This window comes from Mycteria americana, chromosome 1 (assembly GCF_035582795.1).
Source record: "Mycteria americana isolate JAX WOST 10 ecotype Jacksonville Zoo and Gardens chromosome 1, USCA_MyAme_1.0, whole genome shotgun sequence".
Lineage (NCBI taxonomy): Eukaryota > Metazoa > Chordata > Aves > Ciconiiformes > Ciconiidae > Mycteria > Mycteria americana.
Window position 1 is genome coordinate 82,920,991 of NC_134365.1, and position 16,971 is coordinate 82,937,961.

A 16,971-nucleotide genomic window follows, 5' to 3' on the forward strand; every position below is an offset into this window, starting at 1 on the left:
GGCCTAGTAGTACCACATGGTACTGTGCTCAACAGAGTGGTAACACAGCATGGCATCAGGCTGCCAGATATACCAGCTTTTGGATGTGGTGTCAATATGACCAGTAGATTGTGTGTTACTATTAACAAAATCACCATCCATTGAGTTTTGCAGCAAAAATAATTGTCTTCTCGTCAAAGTCCACTTTGGGTATTTATGTCCATCTTTCTAAATCCCACCCACCCACCCTGCAGTGTTCAGGCAAGGTAGTCTTCCCTCTTTGTCAGTGGATTAACAGTTGCTGCACTGTAGCTTCAAGGTGGCCATATGCTTGTGACGGAAATACTAATACCAGTCTATTAAGTTTTTAGAGTTGGGGATAGGCTGTGACTAGCTTCGTGTCAATGTGTGAGGGAGCAAGTAGAAGAGGTCCTAATCATCCTTTTACTAATCACAGATCTAATCCCAAGTTTTGTATCCAGAGGCTAGCCCTCAAGTCTGTTGTGACCTGTGTTGCTGAACACTGTGGAAAAATTCAGAAATACAGCCATAAGTGTGAAGTCATATATTGCTTTTTTCCTGAATGCCACCAGGAAGGTTGGAAGGAGTTAAACAGCCTTGGAAACATATGGTTCTCTCTGGCCTGTTTTCTCCCAGTCCTTTGTGGAGATTAAGTCCGAGGCAGAGCCCCAGCTCTATCATCTAGAAAAGCATTTCTTTGTTTCCATCTTGCTTCTATCGGCGTGAGTTTATTTGGCATAATATAGCTCTCCATAAGCCACGGAGCATGTGGAGCTGCATATGAATGAAGGGTCTCTGGGCTGTGAAATCCTTTTTATTAGTAGTTCCCTGTGGCAGTTCTAGGTCCCCATAGGAAAAGGTAGAGCAATTTTACTTTATTAACCTGGCATTCAGACTACATTGATCTCATTGGCCTGTATTTAATGGTAAAAAAGAAACTATTTTAATGATTTTACAGAAAGAGTTTAAAGTGGGAAGGTGATATTTTGTGACTTTTGAATGAGAGGGAGGGGAAGTGCTCTCCATTTCGGTATTCCATGAAGCATGAGCCAAACCTAGCCCGGGCTTTGCAGAACCACGTCCAAGTGAAAAACAGCATAGCCAGCCTTGGTTTTGTTTGATACTCTAAAATTGGCTGTCTTCAAAATGGAAAGGGAGTAATCACTGAAAAAACAGAGAAAAGGAATGGAGAAAACTGCATAGTCTAATGGCATTACTTGTTTTTTGGGTTTTTTTGTTTGTTTGTTTTAAGTGGGACAAATGGTTTGTTGTTATACAAAGAGAAACTAAGATCAGTAGGGTAAAACTGAAAAAGAGAAAATTGTAGACAGAACATAATGACCTATTTCCTAGCCACAGTGCCTGTGAGAGTGTAATAATGTCTCAAATGGACTGATATTTATCCTGCCTTCTGGGGAATAAGTAGGCATTTGAAAGAAATTGAGTGACTACTGGAATTTTCAAAGGCGAGTAGACAGGAGAGTGGGGTTTTTTGGGGGGCTGTGTTGTCTGTGACAACTGAATCTTCATTTGCACTTGAGTTCTTCTGGCACTGCGGGTCCTTGCTTCCTCCTCAGTGGTCGTATTTCAGTTGTTAGCCCAGCTGAGCCCTGCAGCTGGCAGCTTTTATAGTAGGCCATCCTTCAGTTTGTTGTGTGTGAGAAGCATGTGCTGTTCACCTGCTCTCCGTATTCAGGTTATCTGTCCTGGTTTTGGTCAAATTGAAATTTCTCATTGTGAATTTCTTCTATAATCTAATTTATTCTCCCAGCAGCTTTAAGCTGGTGTTCAGCCCTGAAACAAGACTGTGATTTATATACCCATAGCTGTATTTATGTTAATGAGAAAAAAAATATTAGCAGTGCTGAACCTTTCTTACCTCAGATAGTCTTGAACCATTTCCTCTATCCTTTCCTTTATTCTTTACCCACATGTTCTTGTGCTTACTGGCACATACCGACAGACCTGCATGCTGACAAACTGTGTGTTTTGCTTAGGTGCGACATGAAAACAAATGTGTTGCTCCTGAGAGATGCCCATGTTTTCACAATGGAAGAGAATATGCCAAGGGAGAGACAGTGACTAATGACTGCAACACCTGGTGAGCCACTGGAACTGCATTCTTCTGTTTTTCTCTAGGGCACCTAATATGTTTCTGAAAAAAAAGATATTGTTTGCTTAACAGATCTATTTATATAAAGTCAGTTTTATCAGTGCAATAGCAGACATATTGCACAGACCAGCACCTTCCCTTTGCATGCTGCATCAGACCAGTGCAATATCAAGCAAACTGTACCTAGTACCTTACAAATAGGTAGTCCATGTGTCTGTGCAGGTCCTCTGTAGCCACTAGCTAGTGGATTTGCTCCTTGATCTTGCAACACAAGATAACAATAAAGGAGCTCCTCTAGGGCGGGAGGAATGGAGCCTGCATTTTGTCGCTAAGCTCTGCTGTCATGCTTCCCTTTTTTTGCTGTCTGGAGCCCTTGAAATCAGTCCTTTTCAACAGAAGCATGCATCAGCAGAAAGGGTGTGATATGCCAGCTATAATATGACAGGAGCTCTTCAGGAAAATGTTAAAGAGGAGTTTGAATCAGGCAGAAAACAGAGCTGGCCTTTTATACCTCAGATAAACACTTAGTCCATTGATATCTTCAGAAGGAGGAAGAAAGAAGGGGCGGGGGGGCGAGGTGGTGATATATTCTTAGAAGAAAAGAGTAAGTGCTCTGTGTCTTTCGCCCACATCCCTATCTGTCCTGTTTGGTTCTTGAAAAAGAATTTGTAGGTTCAAAACAAAGTGCTGGGCTGTGCGATCTGCGTGGAGGGAAGCCCTCGGCACAGCCCTGGGTAAGGTACAGGGTATTTGCCTGCTGGACAATTCTTGGTTTCTGCCTGCACAGCACACTTGCTGCATTGGAGAGGTGCTTTGCTCTCCATGTGTGCTTGTGGAGGGAATGGTGGCCCTTTCCTTCAGAGCTCCAAGAGTCCAAGGTGTAGGACATCCAGCCACCAGCAGTGTGGAAACTGTGTTCTCTTTGAACTTAGGCTTCAGGATCTCTCATACATTTTGCCTGAACTGTCCCTACCCAGCTCCGTGGCACCCCCAGGAGCAGTGTTTCTGTTGTCCTCTATATGACTGGGTGGAGTTGGATTGGAGAATCAGCACCGTTAAAAGAGTCATTTGGTTTGGGTTTTTTGGCATTGATCTCTGAGCAACAGTGATATCAAGTGTTGTATTTTTAAATTAGTGGGACTGCTCCTAAGTAGTGTAAGTTAGATTGGATATAAGGTTTTATGGTTTTATATGGAAATATTGACCTTCCAGTGTTTTGTTTCTTTTTTTTTTTCCTTTGCAGCTACATGTTACATTGTGAATCATGTACTATAATTAGACCTGGGGAAAAGTAGGTTTGAAGGGAGGAAGATGGAGGAGAAATTGATATTTTTATATAGATACATATACTATAACCTGCTTACAATGCATCTAAGTAAAAGTGACTCAGCTGAAAAACAGAAACAATGAAAATTTTATTGAAACAAGAACAGTAAGGTGTGAAACTCCTAAGCGTTGTTGTGAAATTTGCAAGATTCTTCACAATAACCATGCACAGTCTTTTTATTTTCAGTAATTCTTACAATCTTCAATCTTAAAATAGTCATAACCATGCTTCTTCGTTCTTGTAACTGCCCTTTTGTTTCTGGCAATGCCACTGTAAGTGACATTTCCTCTAACATAGAATTTTCTTCAATATCAGGGTCAATAAAATGTTAGAAATCATGCTTTTTCTCATTGATAAAAAGTTCTTCCTCTCATTTTAGGTATTTTTCTTGAATGTGAAAGTAAAATTGGAAATAAGGTCCATTCAAAAATGTCACTGGAACTTTTTTGAACTATATGACTTTGAAAAGTTTCATGATAGTTCTCAGCAAATATCAAGTCAAATGTCATTTAGAAAGTGATATAGGAAATTACTATTGCTTTGAGAATTAATAAGAATTGAGACTCTGCACTTTGGAGGTCAGATCTTCCTTTTCTTTTGTTTTTGCTTTTTGTACTGCTGTTGCAGGAGTTCTCATTCTCACTTGTTCTTAGCCAGATGTGAACACCTGCAAACGCAATATATGAGCCAGAGGTGTCAGATTTGGCGTTTACATTCGACTTGACATATGGGAGACCCTAATTCATGAACAACGGAATGTCTCCAAGTCTACACTAGTGGCAAAACTTTTGTTATGCTATGTATTGGGAATTCATTGTAGAGCTCAGTGAAAATTTTGGAATAACATTTATGAAGCAGTACACAGCAGAAATTTGCTAATCTGAATTTTGCTACACCACATACTTTATAATCTGTCTGTGCACATATATACAAAAGCTTGGTCTTCCTGTGCCTATTAGCAGAGATTTAATAGCAGAGGGTGCAATACGTTTCATGTTACTGAAATTTCATTCTTTGAAGAAAATGTATTGCACAATATTTATTATACTGTGAAGTGTTATCAAGATTAAACAATGCTTATGCTTGGGTTAAGGCATTATTAGAGAACGTGGTTCAGTACCCGGTTTTTCTTTGGTGAGCAATTTGATCTTGGGAAAGTACTTCAGGTTTTTTATCCCTGAGTTTTTACATCTGTAAAGCAGGGATAGAATTCCCTTTTCCCTGCCCTTATAGAACTTGATTAGAAAATCCCTGGGGCAGTGATGATGTCCATCTGCATTCATATAGCATTTAGTAGATGAATGTTTCTCCAACCTCAAGCAAGCTATTACTTATTAGATTATTAAGTTATTATTATTAGATTAGATTATTAGATATGGTTCAGATGCTATTCTAATTCCCCAAAATTAATAACAAACAAAAGAGTGAGCAGATTTTATGCTTCATTGACCTTGTTTTTTATTTTGTTTGCTCAGTCTCTTTCTAGTTAGCAAATCAATTTATGTCACTGATCAAAAGCCCATGGATGACAAGGAAAAGATCCCCTTTCATACCTGCAGCTTCTGTAGCAAGGCTTGTGGTTCTTCAGGATACCTCTGGAAAAGGGCAAAAGGACTAGGTGGATGCTCTGAAGTATCTTCTTATCTTTATTTCTCAATTTCCCTCTTTCCCTCATTTTAACATAAGGATAATGTTATTTACCTCCTTGAGCCTTATTTATCAGGGTACCATGTAAGATTTACACTATTAGGTATCACAGCAATGAAAGGATACAAATGTTCTTGGAAACTCTCAGAAACTTAATAATGATTGGTGTTGAATGGGGCTGGTTTGGTGTCATCAGGAAGACTAGGAGCCCTACTACTTTTTCTTCTGTCTGTTACACTGGTATAATTACACTGAAACCAACTGAGTTACACCAAGATAAAAGAATTGGCTTTCTTTGCATTTTGAATATCTATTCAGAAGACGGTCACCATGTGGGGCTTTGTTTGTTTTGTTTTGTTTTTTTAAAACAAACCAAAACCCAAAACAACAACAACAAAAAAAACAAAGGGCAAAAAGAGTGCAAAAGGAGGAGTGAAACAAAAAAAAACACCACCACTGTCTCTTTCGTCATGGTATCGCTGGCTTTGTACAATAATGATAGTGCAGTACAGCTGCTACAGCAACATGGGTATAATGATACCAACACCTTAACCCTGTGTCTGCTTGCTCTTCAGAATTCCCATCTCCCTGAATAAACAAGGCAGCATCTTGTTTTTCTCTGCATGTCAGGATGTCCCCTTTTTGTTTTTCTTGCATATTCTGTGCTTGTGAGGAGGTCTAGGAGGTCTCCTCGACAACATCACTGGCAAACTATACAGACAGGGAACCACTGGTATATCTCCTTTCATGATCAGGTGTCTTGTCACATCTTGTCACATCTCCTGTCACATAACCTGAGATTTGTCTGGACAGAGATCAGTGACAAGTGGTGTCCCTCAGGGGTCCGTACTGGGACTAATGCTATTCAATATTTTCATCAATGACATTGACAGTGAGATCGAGTGCACCCTCAGCAAGTTTGCAGATGACACCAAGCTGAGTGGTGCAGTTGTCACACCAGAAGGATGGGATGTCAACCAGAGAGACCTGGACAAGCTGGAGAAGGGGGCCTGTGTGAACCTCATGAGGTTCAACAAGGCCAAGTGCAGGGTCCTACACCTGAGTTGGGGCAGTCCTCGGTTTCAATACAGGCTGGGGGATGACGTGATCAAGAGCAGCCCTGTGGAAAAGGACTTGGGGGTACTGATGGACGAAAAGCTGGACATGAGCCAACAACATGCGCTCACAGCCCAGAAGGCCAACCGTAACCTGGGCTGCATCAAAAGAAGTGTGGCCAGCAGTCGAGGGAGGTGATTCTGCCCCTCTGCTCTGCTCTGGTGAGACCCCACCTGGAGTACTGCGTCCAGCTCTGGAGGCCTCAGCACAAGAAAGACATGGAGCTGTTGGAGCGGCTCCAGAGGAGGGCCATGAAAATGATGCGAGGGCTGGAGCACATCTCCTACGAGGACAGGCTGAGAGAGGTGGGGTTGTTCAGCCTGGAGAAGAGAAGGCTGCGGGGAGACCTTATAGCAGCCTTCCAGTACTTAAAGGGGGCCTGTAGGAAAGACGGGGACAGACTTTTTTGCAAGGCCTGTAGTGACAGGACAAGGAGCAATGGTTATAAACTAAGGGAGGGCAGATTTAGCCTGGATTTAAGAAAGAAATTTTTTACCATGAGGGTGGTGAGGCACTGGAACAGGTTGCCCAGAGAGGTAGTGGAGGCCCCATCCCTGGAAACATTCAAGGTCAGGTTGGAGGGGGCTCTGAGCAACCTGATGTAGTTTAAGATGTCCCTGCCCTTGCAGGGGGGTTGGGCGAGATGACCTGTAAAGGTCCCTTCCAATCCAAAGCATTCTATAATTCTATGATTTAGCTTGGAGTCCTATTTGTATGGTGACAAACTTGAATTCTCCTGTAGGAGAGACATTCTGGTTCGTTCACCACAGGAGACTTCAGGGGACAGTATCACGCCATAGGATATTCCTCAGAGGGTGTATGTATATGTGTACCTCTGTACAGAAAAATAAATATTCCTATCCATATGTGTGTTCTTGTCAGACTGTGAGGTAATGTCTCCAATTGCTAGGTCAGATAAGCTACCACAAAGAATGAACTTCATTTAAGAACAGACACACCTCTTTGGAGAAGGGTGGTATTATACGTAAATATATAATCTGAGTAAAAGCCACTGGGCAGACTGAATTACAGTCCTGGTTACTTGGTCCCAAAAGTTGGTCGCTAGAGTAAACGCATATCCCTTGGCATCAGTTGGATATTAAATTTAGTAAATTTAATTGGCTATTATTAAGCTATTTTGGCTTTCGATGAGGAAAAATGGACAGTACTGCAAATAAAAACAGGGTTGCTGATATTATACTTTATATTTAACCTGTAATGGTCCTTAGAGGGTAATCAAACTGTTTTTCTAAAAGGATACTCTGAGCAGAGCAGCATATCCAAAATAAAATACTAATAGTCTTATGAAATATTCTAGCAGGCTCTGTCCAGTCCTCTTTTTGTAATAGGGAGGTTCCAAAAGCTCCTGCATACTCCTGCATGCAGCTTGTAAGAAAAAGGGAAACATATTCCTTATTCACTTAACCTGCTAATGCACTATTTGGATTTATGCACCCAATGTTAACATATGCTAATTTATTTTAATGAGAGAGATTGTCATCTGGTGCATGGTAGTGTAACGTAGTTATGGAAGTCTATCCAGAGAAGGATTCCAGCAGCCCAGGCATGGAGCCCTCTAAGAGGACCTTCTCAAGGCCAAACACAGACAGGATCTGCTGGGAATACACCTGAGGACGGACAGCAGCACAGACAACTATAGAGATTCCTCACAGAGCTGCAGCCGATGTCCGGGTTAAGACATACAGGGGAACAATGCTCCTGTTTGATCTGCAGTAGGTTACTTCCTGACCCAGGCCCAGGAAAAAGAGCAGAACAAGGCAACGTAGTAGCTTATCACCACTTGTGTGTCTTTTGAAGAGTCTGCAGATCATGAGCTCCAGGAGGGAGAAACTTCTGCTCTTTCGCTTTGCCTAAAGCACCTTGCATTCTCTTGCTTGTTATATACACTGGAAATACTTATAACTGTCACTGACTTGTTTTCTCTGTTACAGTGTGTGCCATGGTCGAAAGTGGGAATGCACCAAAAATACGTGTGATGGCACCTGCACTGTTATTGGTACAGCTCATTATTTGACATTTGATGGATTGAAATACAAGTTTCCAGGAAACTGTCAATATGTATTAGTTCAGGTAAGAATATGTCAAATGCTGAAGCTGTCTGATAATATATAAGGTGTTTTACACCAGGAGAGAAGTCCAATGTTTGGATAAATCACAGTAAAGTATTCTTAATTACTAAGCCAGACGTATGGTAGAGGAGAGCAGAGCTTACTGATGACTTCAAAGATGCCTTGAGAAATATGAAGATTGCACTGTGTTCTATAGAAGTGAGTTAGGTTTTCATGTGTCTAGCTGGCAGTCATAAATCATATGATAGCAGCATGGTATGGAGAGGAGGTGTCTGAATCTCATCTCTAATAAGGAATTGTAGATACCCATATGTCAATCTTTCCTCATTCCCCACTAGCCACTTTATCCTGTAGTGATGGCTTACTGTCTTGACCGAGACCAGAAGTGTTTCGTGAACCTTCTCTAAATATGTCCAGAGCACAGACTCTGCTTGTTCACTTTGGGATAGTCACTGTCCTGTTCCATGCACCAACCTATTGGGGTACACTGACAGTATCCAATATGGATAAAGACATAGCACACTAATGTCAGCCTGTGATTTGTGGGAGCAGCCAGAAATGTAGAGTGCTAAATAAGATTAAAGCTCATCTACAGATGCAAATCATTGTGTATTTAAAAATGCATGTGCAAAAGAAGAAGGATTTATCTGAAAATTTTGTCTAACACTAGATGGATCCACTGTTAATTGATAACAACAGTCTTCTGCAGTTAGAAAGTGTCATGTTTCTTGGGTGGGCTATTTTTTCTGTACAGACCCTTTTCATGAGGCCCTGCAGTTCTCCTTGGGCAGGAAAGTGTGATCAACCTGTCTCTGGCTAGGTCTTTGAAATATGCTCCCACCTTGATGCCAGCTGGATTACCTTAGAAAAATGATTGCTCTGCCACTAGTGAGAGCTCTGTGTAAAGGTCTTATGGGCAGTAATAGCATACAGTACTACAAAACTACTTAAAATGAGAATGAGATCTGTTTTCTTCAGATGACAAACACAGAGAACTATAGACAGGGTCTTTTTCTTAAAAGGTGTATACTGAAAAAACCCCAAAACCCTAAAAGGCCTGATAGTCATGAGTCATCATATAAATGTAGTACTAACTCTCCATGCATCTCAGAAATATTTGACTTTACATTAAACGACATACATTAAACGACATAATTGTTGCCCAAGAAATAGGTTGACATTATTGTAATTATTATTCATGTACAGGTGGGAAAACATGGGCATCAAACATTTTGCTCCAAACTGTGCAGCAAGTTTCTTTCTAACCCTTCTTTCTAACCTAACCTTCTAGTTTTATATTTTTATTTTATCATTAAAGCTGCAGAGTCTTGTTTTCACTGTTAAATCAATTAATATATGTGTATTAAGATGTACACTGTGACCATTGTACATCTTTAAAATATCACAGGTACTGAAATAGCATGGATCCCCCCTGCAAAATATGCACGTGTGTGTGTCATTGGCAGAGTGGGCCTCATTCTTTAAGGGGTGGACCACCAACACCAAGCACAAAATAAATTAATATAGGAACAGTTGGCATGCCAACATATATCTTACTGGCCACAGAGTACACAGGATATTATTTGAGGCTTTGTTTTTCTCCATAGATCTGTATGTGTTTTTCAAATGTTCTGCATTAATGACTCATTAATTTATTTTCATCTAATAGGATTTCTGCAAGGATGACTCTGGGACATTCCGGATACTAATTTCAAATGAAGGCTGTGGCTTCACTGGAGAAAAGTGCACCAAAAGGGTTATCATTCTGTATGAAAGTGGGGAAATAGAGTTGTTTAATGGAAACGTACGTATGCTTCTATTCTCTTTCTTCCCCTTTTTTGGGGAAAAGAATTTCCAGTTGTTAGGTAAGACAAGGCATGAATGACCTCATGCTCAGTGGTTCTTGAAAATCCGATCATAAAATGAAGAGATTAGCAGGATTATAATTATCCATTTTGCTCCCAGAGGTATAATGCCATTTTGGTATTTCTGCTTGATGCCAATAAATTTCTCTCAGGTAAGAATGCTGTTCAATGCAAGCTCATATGAGGAATGTCCTTTCTAAACATGGGAGATCTAGGTCTATTTCAAGCAAGGTTAAGTGCAAGGAAGAGCAAAGAAGTGACTGTCCCATGACTAGTAAAGCTTCAGACCTAATTTAGCCTTCTCAAGGAGTGAGCACACAGAAAAAAAAGCCATGGCTGAAGCAAGTTGATACTGCAGAAGCAAGTATCAGCTATCCTTTCCCTTGTTAAATTGTCAGGTGGAAAATGCAGCTGGATTTTTTCCTCCTTTCTTACCAACAAACACTAAAGAATTGACCAAGAATCACTTCCACCTCCCATGTCCCTTCACGGCAGGAAATGAGCTTTCCAAAGGGCAGAGTTCAGCTCTTTGCTTTGGGCACTGTAACAATTAAGACCGTCTGTGTGTTCAAACATTACAGAGATACAGTGGATTATAGTGTTTCAGTTGCTCAGTTTTCAGAAGTATTGTGCTCTGAACTGGCATCTGGACCAGAGCTTTGCAAAAATGTTCCCAGTGAAAGATGAAACCACTCTACATTTGCCTTGTTTTGGGTTAACGGACAAAGCTGTAACAGGTTTTGCATAGCCTGCAAATTGCCTGCAAATTGCTGTGTGCCACTGATGCATGACAGGAACATGTAAAACATACCATTATTAACAGTGTCTGTGCAGTGCATCTTGACAGCATGTGACCCATATAGGCTTTTTGTTGCTGGAGGAATGAACATAGGACATACTGGTTGCCCAACCAATTCTTTATTTCTGCTGCTAAAGAATCCCCTACCTGGGTGAGGGTGAATGGTAGTGCAGGGATCAGTCCATAGAACCAGGCTTTGTCTGAAAGCTTCCTTGGTTTCTGAGAGAGTATGTCCTTGCAAAAGCTAGGTCTGTATCACAAGACTGTCCACATGACCTTGACTGAATTTTTAGCTGTCTTTCTAGAGGGTTTAAGGCTCAGTGTAGTATCTAGAGCAGGTTTTCTTAGAAATAGCAGCAACCAAAGGAGAGATTAAGGAAAAACAACTGATATGAAGACTCTTAGACAAATTCTCATCCAGTGACACTCTTTTTCCACAAGAATCCTTAGAACCATGCAGGAGAATCAACTCTCTTTTTTTCTATTAAAATGTTCCCAAGCAGCATTGTTTTAAGATGATACTGTTTTGAGAGCAGCTTCTATTTTTAAGTAAATGGGGGCTTAATTGAAGTATCTGCATGCTACAGTTCTGGCTCATTTTTGCTCTTCTGAAACAAATAAATCTGCCAATTTGCAAGGTCAAAAGTTTATGACTTCATGGTTGGGCAAAAAGCCTCCATAAACATAGAAATTCTGTAATTTAGGTCAACCTCCCAGTTCAATTTTGTCCTCCTCTGGTTTTTGCCTTAGTTTGGAAAGACAGAGACTACTGTAGATATTTAGGAGATAAGTGACCAAGTGTGACTAGACTGTATAGTAATACATTGGGCATAGAAAAAGGTGAAAAAGCTTCCAGTTCCTAAAATAGGCTATCTTTTAAGGTATTCTTCCCCTAAAGACATTGTAGGCCCTCTTTAGGAGATCCTTGGAGGATGTCTTCTTTGGGAATAAAGTTTCTGCTAATACCTCAAGAGATGAAGAGAATTGAATTACAAGACAGAGCTTTTACTGAATTGAGCAAGAAGGAATACTGGGATAAGGAAGTATTTTGCCCTCAAACTAGGGAGTGGATGAATGGTTTGTGGGCTCCTCTTTCTCCCTTGCTTTAATCACTATTTGTACTGATTGAAAGTTTTCATCTGCCTCTTCCACAATTAAGCAGTTTTTAGTTAATGCATCAGTGGTGCTTAAAGTAACAGCCATGCCAGCCCTTTTCCTCCAAATGTGGTTAATAATCCTATTAGTGTTCCTATTGAAAGGGGATTACAGTGTGAAAGAAAGCATTTTAAATTAATCTCTTAAATTCTTAGTAGCTGGAGGCAGTGAATTTGCAGCCAGATGGAAGGAGAAAGAGGCACACAGGGGAAGTGAAAGTGATGGGAAAATGAAGAGACACCAAAAGGAATCTCTCAGGATTTTTCCTGTTGGTGTAGCTGGTTGGGAAGAAAGTCCTTCCTGACTTCAGAATCAGGTTCTGGTCCTTCAGAGGCCAGTGAGGCATGTAATTCTCTCAGTTCACATTACACTTAAACCTAGCCAGCCCTTTTGTCACTACCTGCCTCAGGAGCACAGAATTGTTAGTTTCCTAAAAAGATGAAATAAAAATAAAATTTAATTATTCAGTGAACCATTGACTGAATACTAAACTGATCGTTAATTGGGTATACCCTGTCCTCTTCATCAGCCCTCCTTCTGTTTAGCAGTCATTGCTTTGTGTGTCACCATTTGTGGTGAGTGTATGTTATACCCCAGGAGCACAAGGGACATTGCCTCATTCAAAATTAGACGTGTTATGAGATTGAAATACTGTACTTGTATCCCAATTTGCTCTTCAGAAGTGTTGTTTCTAAGATAATAATTTATCCACAGCAACTTTTCAGTGTAAAGACAAGCCTGTAATCAGTCCCTTACCCATACCTTGCTTACAGTTTTGCTCCGGAGCATCTGTGTAGTGTATGGGAACTATCTGTTCTCTGGAGCACGGCATATTTGAAAATAGCTGTTAACCTGTGAGCACGTGTCCCACTGGGAAGGGGACCTACATGAAACAGTAATTAGAGACATGGTGAATAGCACAATGTGCTTTTCTTTTTCAGGTAAACATCAAGGTACCTCCTAAAGATGACAATGATTTAGAAGTCATGAGGTCTGGCCGTTATTACATCATTTTACTGGGCAAAAGCATCAGTGTGACCTGGGATCTGGCCATGGGAGTCTCAGTTATCTTAAAAGGCAATTTCAAAGTAAGTGTTTTTTGCTTTACTTCTTATTCTCACTAAAGAATGCACTTACCCTGTCTCTGGGGAATAGCATTTTTTTATACAGATACACTGATAGATTTCCATGGAGTATTAGGCACTTGCTTGAAAATGAAGGGATTTTTTTGTAATATCATAAGGGTTGCTTACTTTCCCGCTAGTTCAACTGTGAGGGGTAAATTCTGGGTCATTGAGGATGAGCTATGACAGGATGAATGCTGTGGTGCCTCAGAATAACTATGCCTTGAGTGATTTCTTCTGTATTCAAGAAAAGCAGTATAAGGAGCCAGATTTACTAGTGATGGCGATAGGACGGTCAACTCCAGAAATAAAATGGGATTGTAGGGACATAGTCCAAATAGAGCCACAGGCTGTATTCAGAAGTTCAGCTGTATTTCACCACTGATCAGAGTTGTCTTGCTTCCTGGAGCCCTTGGAGACAGTATGGTCCTACTTTCAGCTAAGCAGAATGGGAATAGGAGCTAAATGTTCTCTGTGAGGGACTATGTCTATTTTAGTGAACTTGGCAAGGCCACGGATAATACAGTTTTCAAGCCTCATGCCATTAAAGCAGTAGGCTAAAAAGACTTCTTAACAAAACCCTAACCCAGTCTACAGATGTAAGATTTATGTATTTTGTGTTTCTTTCCCTGCAAGGATCAAGTGTGTGGTCTATGTGGAAATTTTGATGGAATCCAAAACAATGATTTGACCAGCAGCAATGAACATCTTGAAGTAGATCCAGTTGATTTTGGGAATTCTTGGAAAGTTAATCCATACTGTGCTGATGTTGAAAAGGTGATTGCAAATGAACTGTGAAAACTAATTAATATGGGTTATGGTGTCACTCAAGAGCAGTCAAAGAGGTTTGAAAGGATAAAAATAAATAGAAATGAACTCCTTCCCCCATATTTTTGCCAAATAATATTATTTCTTGAAATCTGATAAAAGATCAATTAACTTATTTAAGGCCTCTGCGCTGCCTGGCTTCAGATGAATGTTAAAATAGCCACTCTGTATGGTAGAGGCTGTTCATAGAGTTTGCCAGCCCAGATGCTTGAAATCCAGGTATAACTGGAAATCTCATTTTAGAGCTTAATCTAAAAAAACAGCTGTAATTTTCAGACAGGGGGAGTTCAGATAAAATTTTTGTATTTCCCTATCCAAACTTCTACATCCCAAATCTTAGTCTGTCCATTTATGAACAACCAAATGCACAGATTAATTTCTTTCTGTATGCTTGATCTTTTTTAAAGAGCATTCAGTTATTATTTTCAGATTGGAGAGGCTTGAAGAGAAAAACCACGATACAGGAGGGGATGTAAGACCTTATTGTCATGCTATCATTGCTTCTGAATTTTGAGGAAGTTACCTGCTATCTGATAGTGTTATCTATGTCCTGGTGTCAGAGATCAGGTGATTTCATGGAGTACTAATTATGCTACCCATGAGAGTACACTTCCTCTTTTCCAAATACAGAGTTGTGAAAGAATGAAATTGAATAATAAATTTATCTTGACCTGACAAATAATTATGGCCAAAAGTATTTCCAAAATAAAAAATTGATAGGAGACAACTTGTTTTGACATTTATAAAATGAAGCATTTCATTCAGATGATGCTTTCAAGGCTGAAAACTTTCCCTTGAAAATTCATCTAAGTTTTCAGAGAGAGAGGGGAAAAAAAAGGCCTTTTTTGTATCTTTCCTTAAAAGATTTAAATTATCAGAAAATAAAATGAAGCATTTATTTCTGATCACATGAAATCTTTTGGGTTAGTTGGATAAATTATGTGCAAGTGTGACATAGCTACAGTATTACCTTGCTGCATGTCACTTTTTAGATACGACTTGATTGGAGCACAGAAGAAGTTACAATAATGAGCATTGAGACCACAGGATATGACTGAGAAGGAGGAGCTCCTTGTTTCAGTGTAATAGGCACAGAACAGAACCTGCAGTCCTCGTGATAAATGGTGTCTCAATACTAGTGCTCCTCGTTCTTAGATAAATTAAATGGGAGAGGGGGAGACTACTGAGCAGTGGCAGTGGGTATTGTCTGCTGAAGACGGATCATATTTGTGAGTCTTGTGGGCCTTCTGTAGAGCTGCAAATGATCGTTTTTCAGGGTGGATGTTTGGTACACTGGGGCTTCCTGTCATCAAAATATCTATATTAAAACTGCAGCATACAAGTAAGAGCTGGAGAAAATGTAGGAGGTGACCTGCTCTACTGTGCGTTCTGCTGTGGCAGGATTTGTCTTGACAATTTCCTTTGTCATGAAAACTGTCTAGTGCTAGTGAGTCTCTTACTTCAATTTGAAGAGTCCTGAGGTTCTGAAGGCAAGGCTAATGCAATGTGTGCTTGTCTTTTACAATATTAAGCCCAACCAGGAACAGACCTTGATCTCTCCGCTCTGTAATGGAAACGTAGTGAAGCAGGTGATGGTAGAAACATCATGCAGCATTTTGTCTGGGGATCTCTTTGAAGAATGCAAAAAACTTGTGAGTATTGTGTCATGTGTTTCACATTCTTCAATTCTGCATGATCTGTGCTGACGCTGATTACAGCTGAGGGGAAAAGTATGGTTGTGCTGACAGCACACAGGATTTGGAGGAGGCTGACTAATTGGTATTCTCATCTCTGACTCTGTCCCGTAGCTGATGCTTCATGGGAAAATTTAGGATACCATCTAGTAGAAAGCTATAGAATAACTTCTGCTTGAGGGAAATTTTACTCCAGAGCCTAGAGACTGGCACATGAAGTCAAACACAAGGGTTGAGATTTGAGGGGAGAGGGAGCTGAGCTAATATAATGCCATTCAGACTGCATTCTACCCAAGCTGCTGCACAAGAGGGTATGGGAACAGGGCCCAAAAAGGTATAAAGTTACACCATATGGGGAATATTAAGGAACAATAAACTGCAGTGTCTATAACAGCTTTGAGAACATGGCCTGATATGGGTCCTTGCAGAAAGACCTGCACTGATTTATGTAGATGCCACCTCAACTCTTGGTGAATGGAGTAGGCAAACCATCTGAAGGTTAAATGTGTCTAGAAGGAAGAGATGAGGGGAGTCAGTGAGTGTACTGTACCCTGTATTTCTCTTTTGTAGGTGAATCCTGAGCCCTACATAGATATTTGCATGTATGACACATGTGCTTGTGAATCTATTGGGGACTGTGCTTGCTTCTGTGATGCTATAGCTGCCTATGCACATGTCTGTGCACAAAAAGGTGTTGCTGTTCACTGGAGATCACCAGCTCTGTGCCGTAAGTACAGGGCAGATGAGGAAGAACTGAGTGAAAAGGTTCAAGCTTTTAATCAGTAAGCTGTTGGCTCAGATAGACTGTTCTTATCCAGCTCTGCTCCCACTGTTGTCCGGAGAATTTCACTTTAATGGGACTGGGCTAGCAGCTCACGGTGACATTTCCTCTCCCTTTTCTATTTATGTTCAGAGCCATATCTGTAAAAAACATTCCCTCAATAAGGGTATATAATAGTCCGTGGTACAAACAAACATAGAGCAAGAAATGGTTTCTGTACATTTTCTTTTTTTTTAATTAAAATTTAAAGAACATTTTTTGCAATTGTTTTTATCAAAAACAAATGTATCTGATCTACAGCAAGTAGTTCATTATGTGAAAAAAAATTAAGTGTGAAGAAGTGGCCTGTCCTGAATGTATTAAAATAAATATATTTTTATTTAAAGATGGAAATCAATATTTTTCTATGTGTATGTGGTCCACTTTTTGTAC

The 16,971-nt window shown here is 40.2% G+C and overlaps 1 protein-coding gene across 1 annotated transcript in view; it reads left to right on the plus strand.

Moving 5' to 3' along the window:
• The window catches only part of VWF (von Willebrand factor), a 147,552-nt gene that overhangs the window by 55,758 nt on the left and 74,823 nt on the right, over positions 1-16,971 (plus strand). The window contains exons 20-26 of the mRNA XM_075491424.1: positions 1,998-2,101; positions 8,156-8,294; positions 9,963-10,097; positions 13,054-13,200; positions 13,873-14,013; positions 15,597-15,716; positions 16,329-16,485. Coding sequence (XP_075347539.1) covers positions 1,998-2,101; positions 8,156-8,294; positions 9,963-10,097; positions 13,054-13,200; positions 13,873-14,013; positions 15,597-15,716; positions 16,329-16,485 — 943 coding nt within the window. The remainder of the gene's footprint in view (positions 1-1,997; positions 2,102-8,155; positions 8,295-9,962; positions 10,098-13,053; positions 13,201-13,872; positions 14,014-15,596; positions 15,717-16,328; positions 16,486-16,971) is intronic.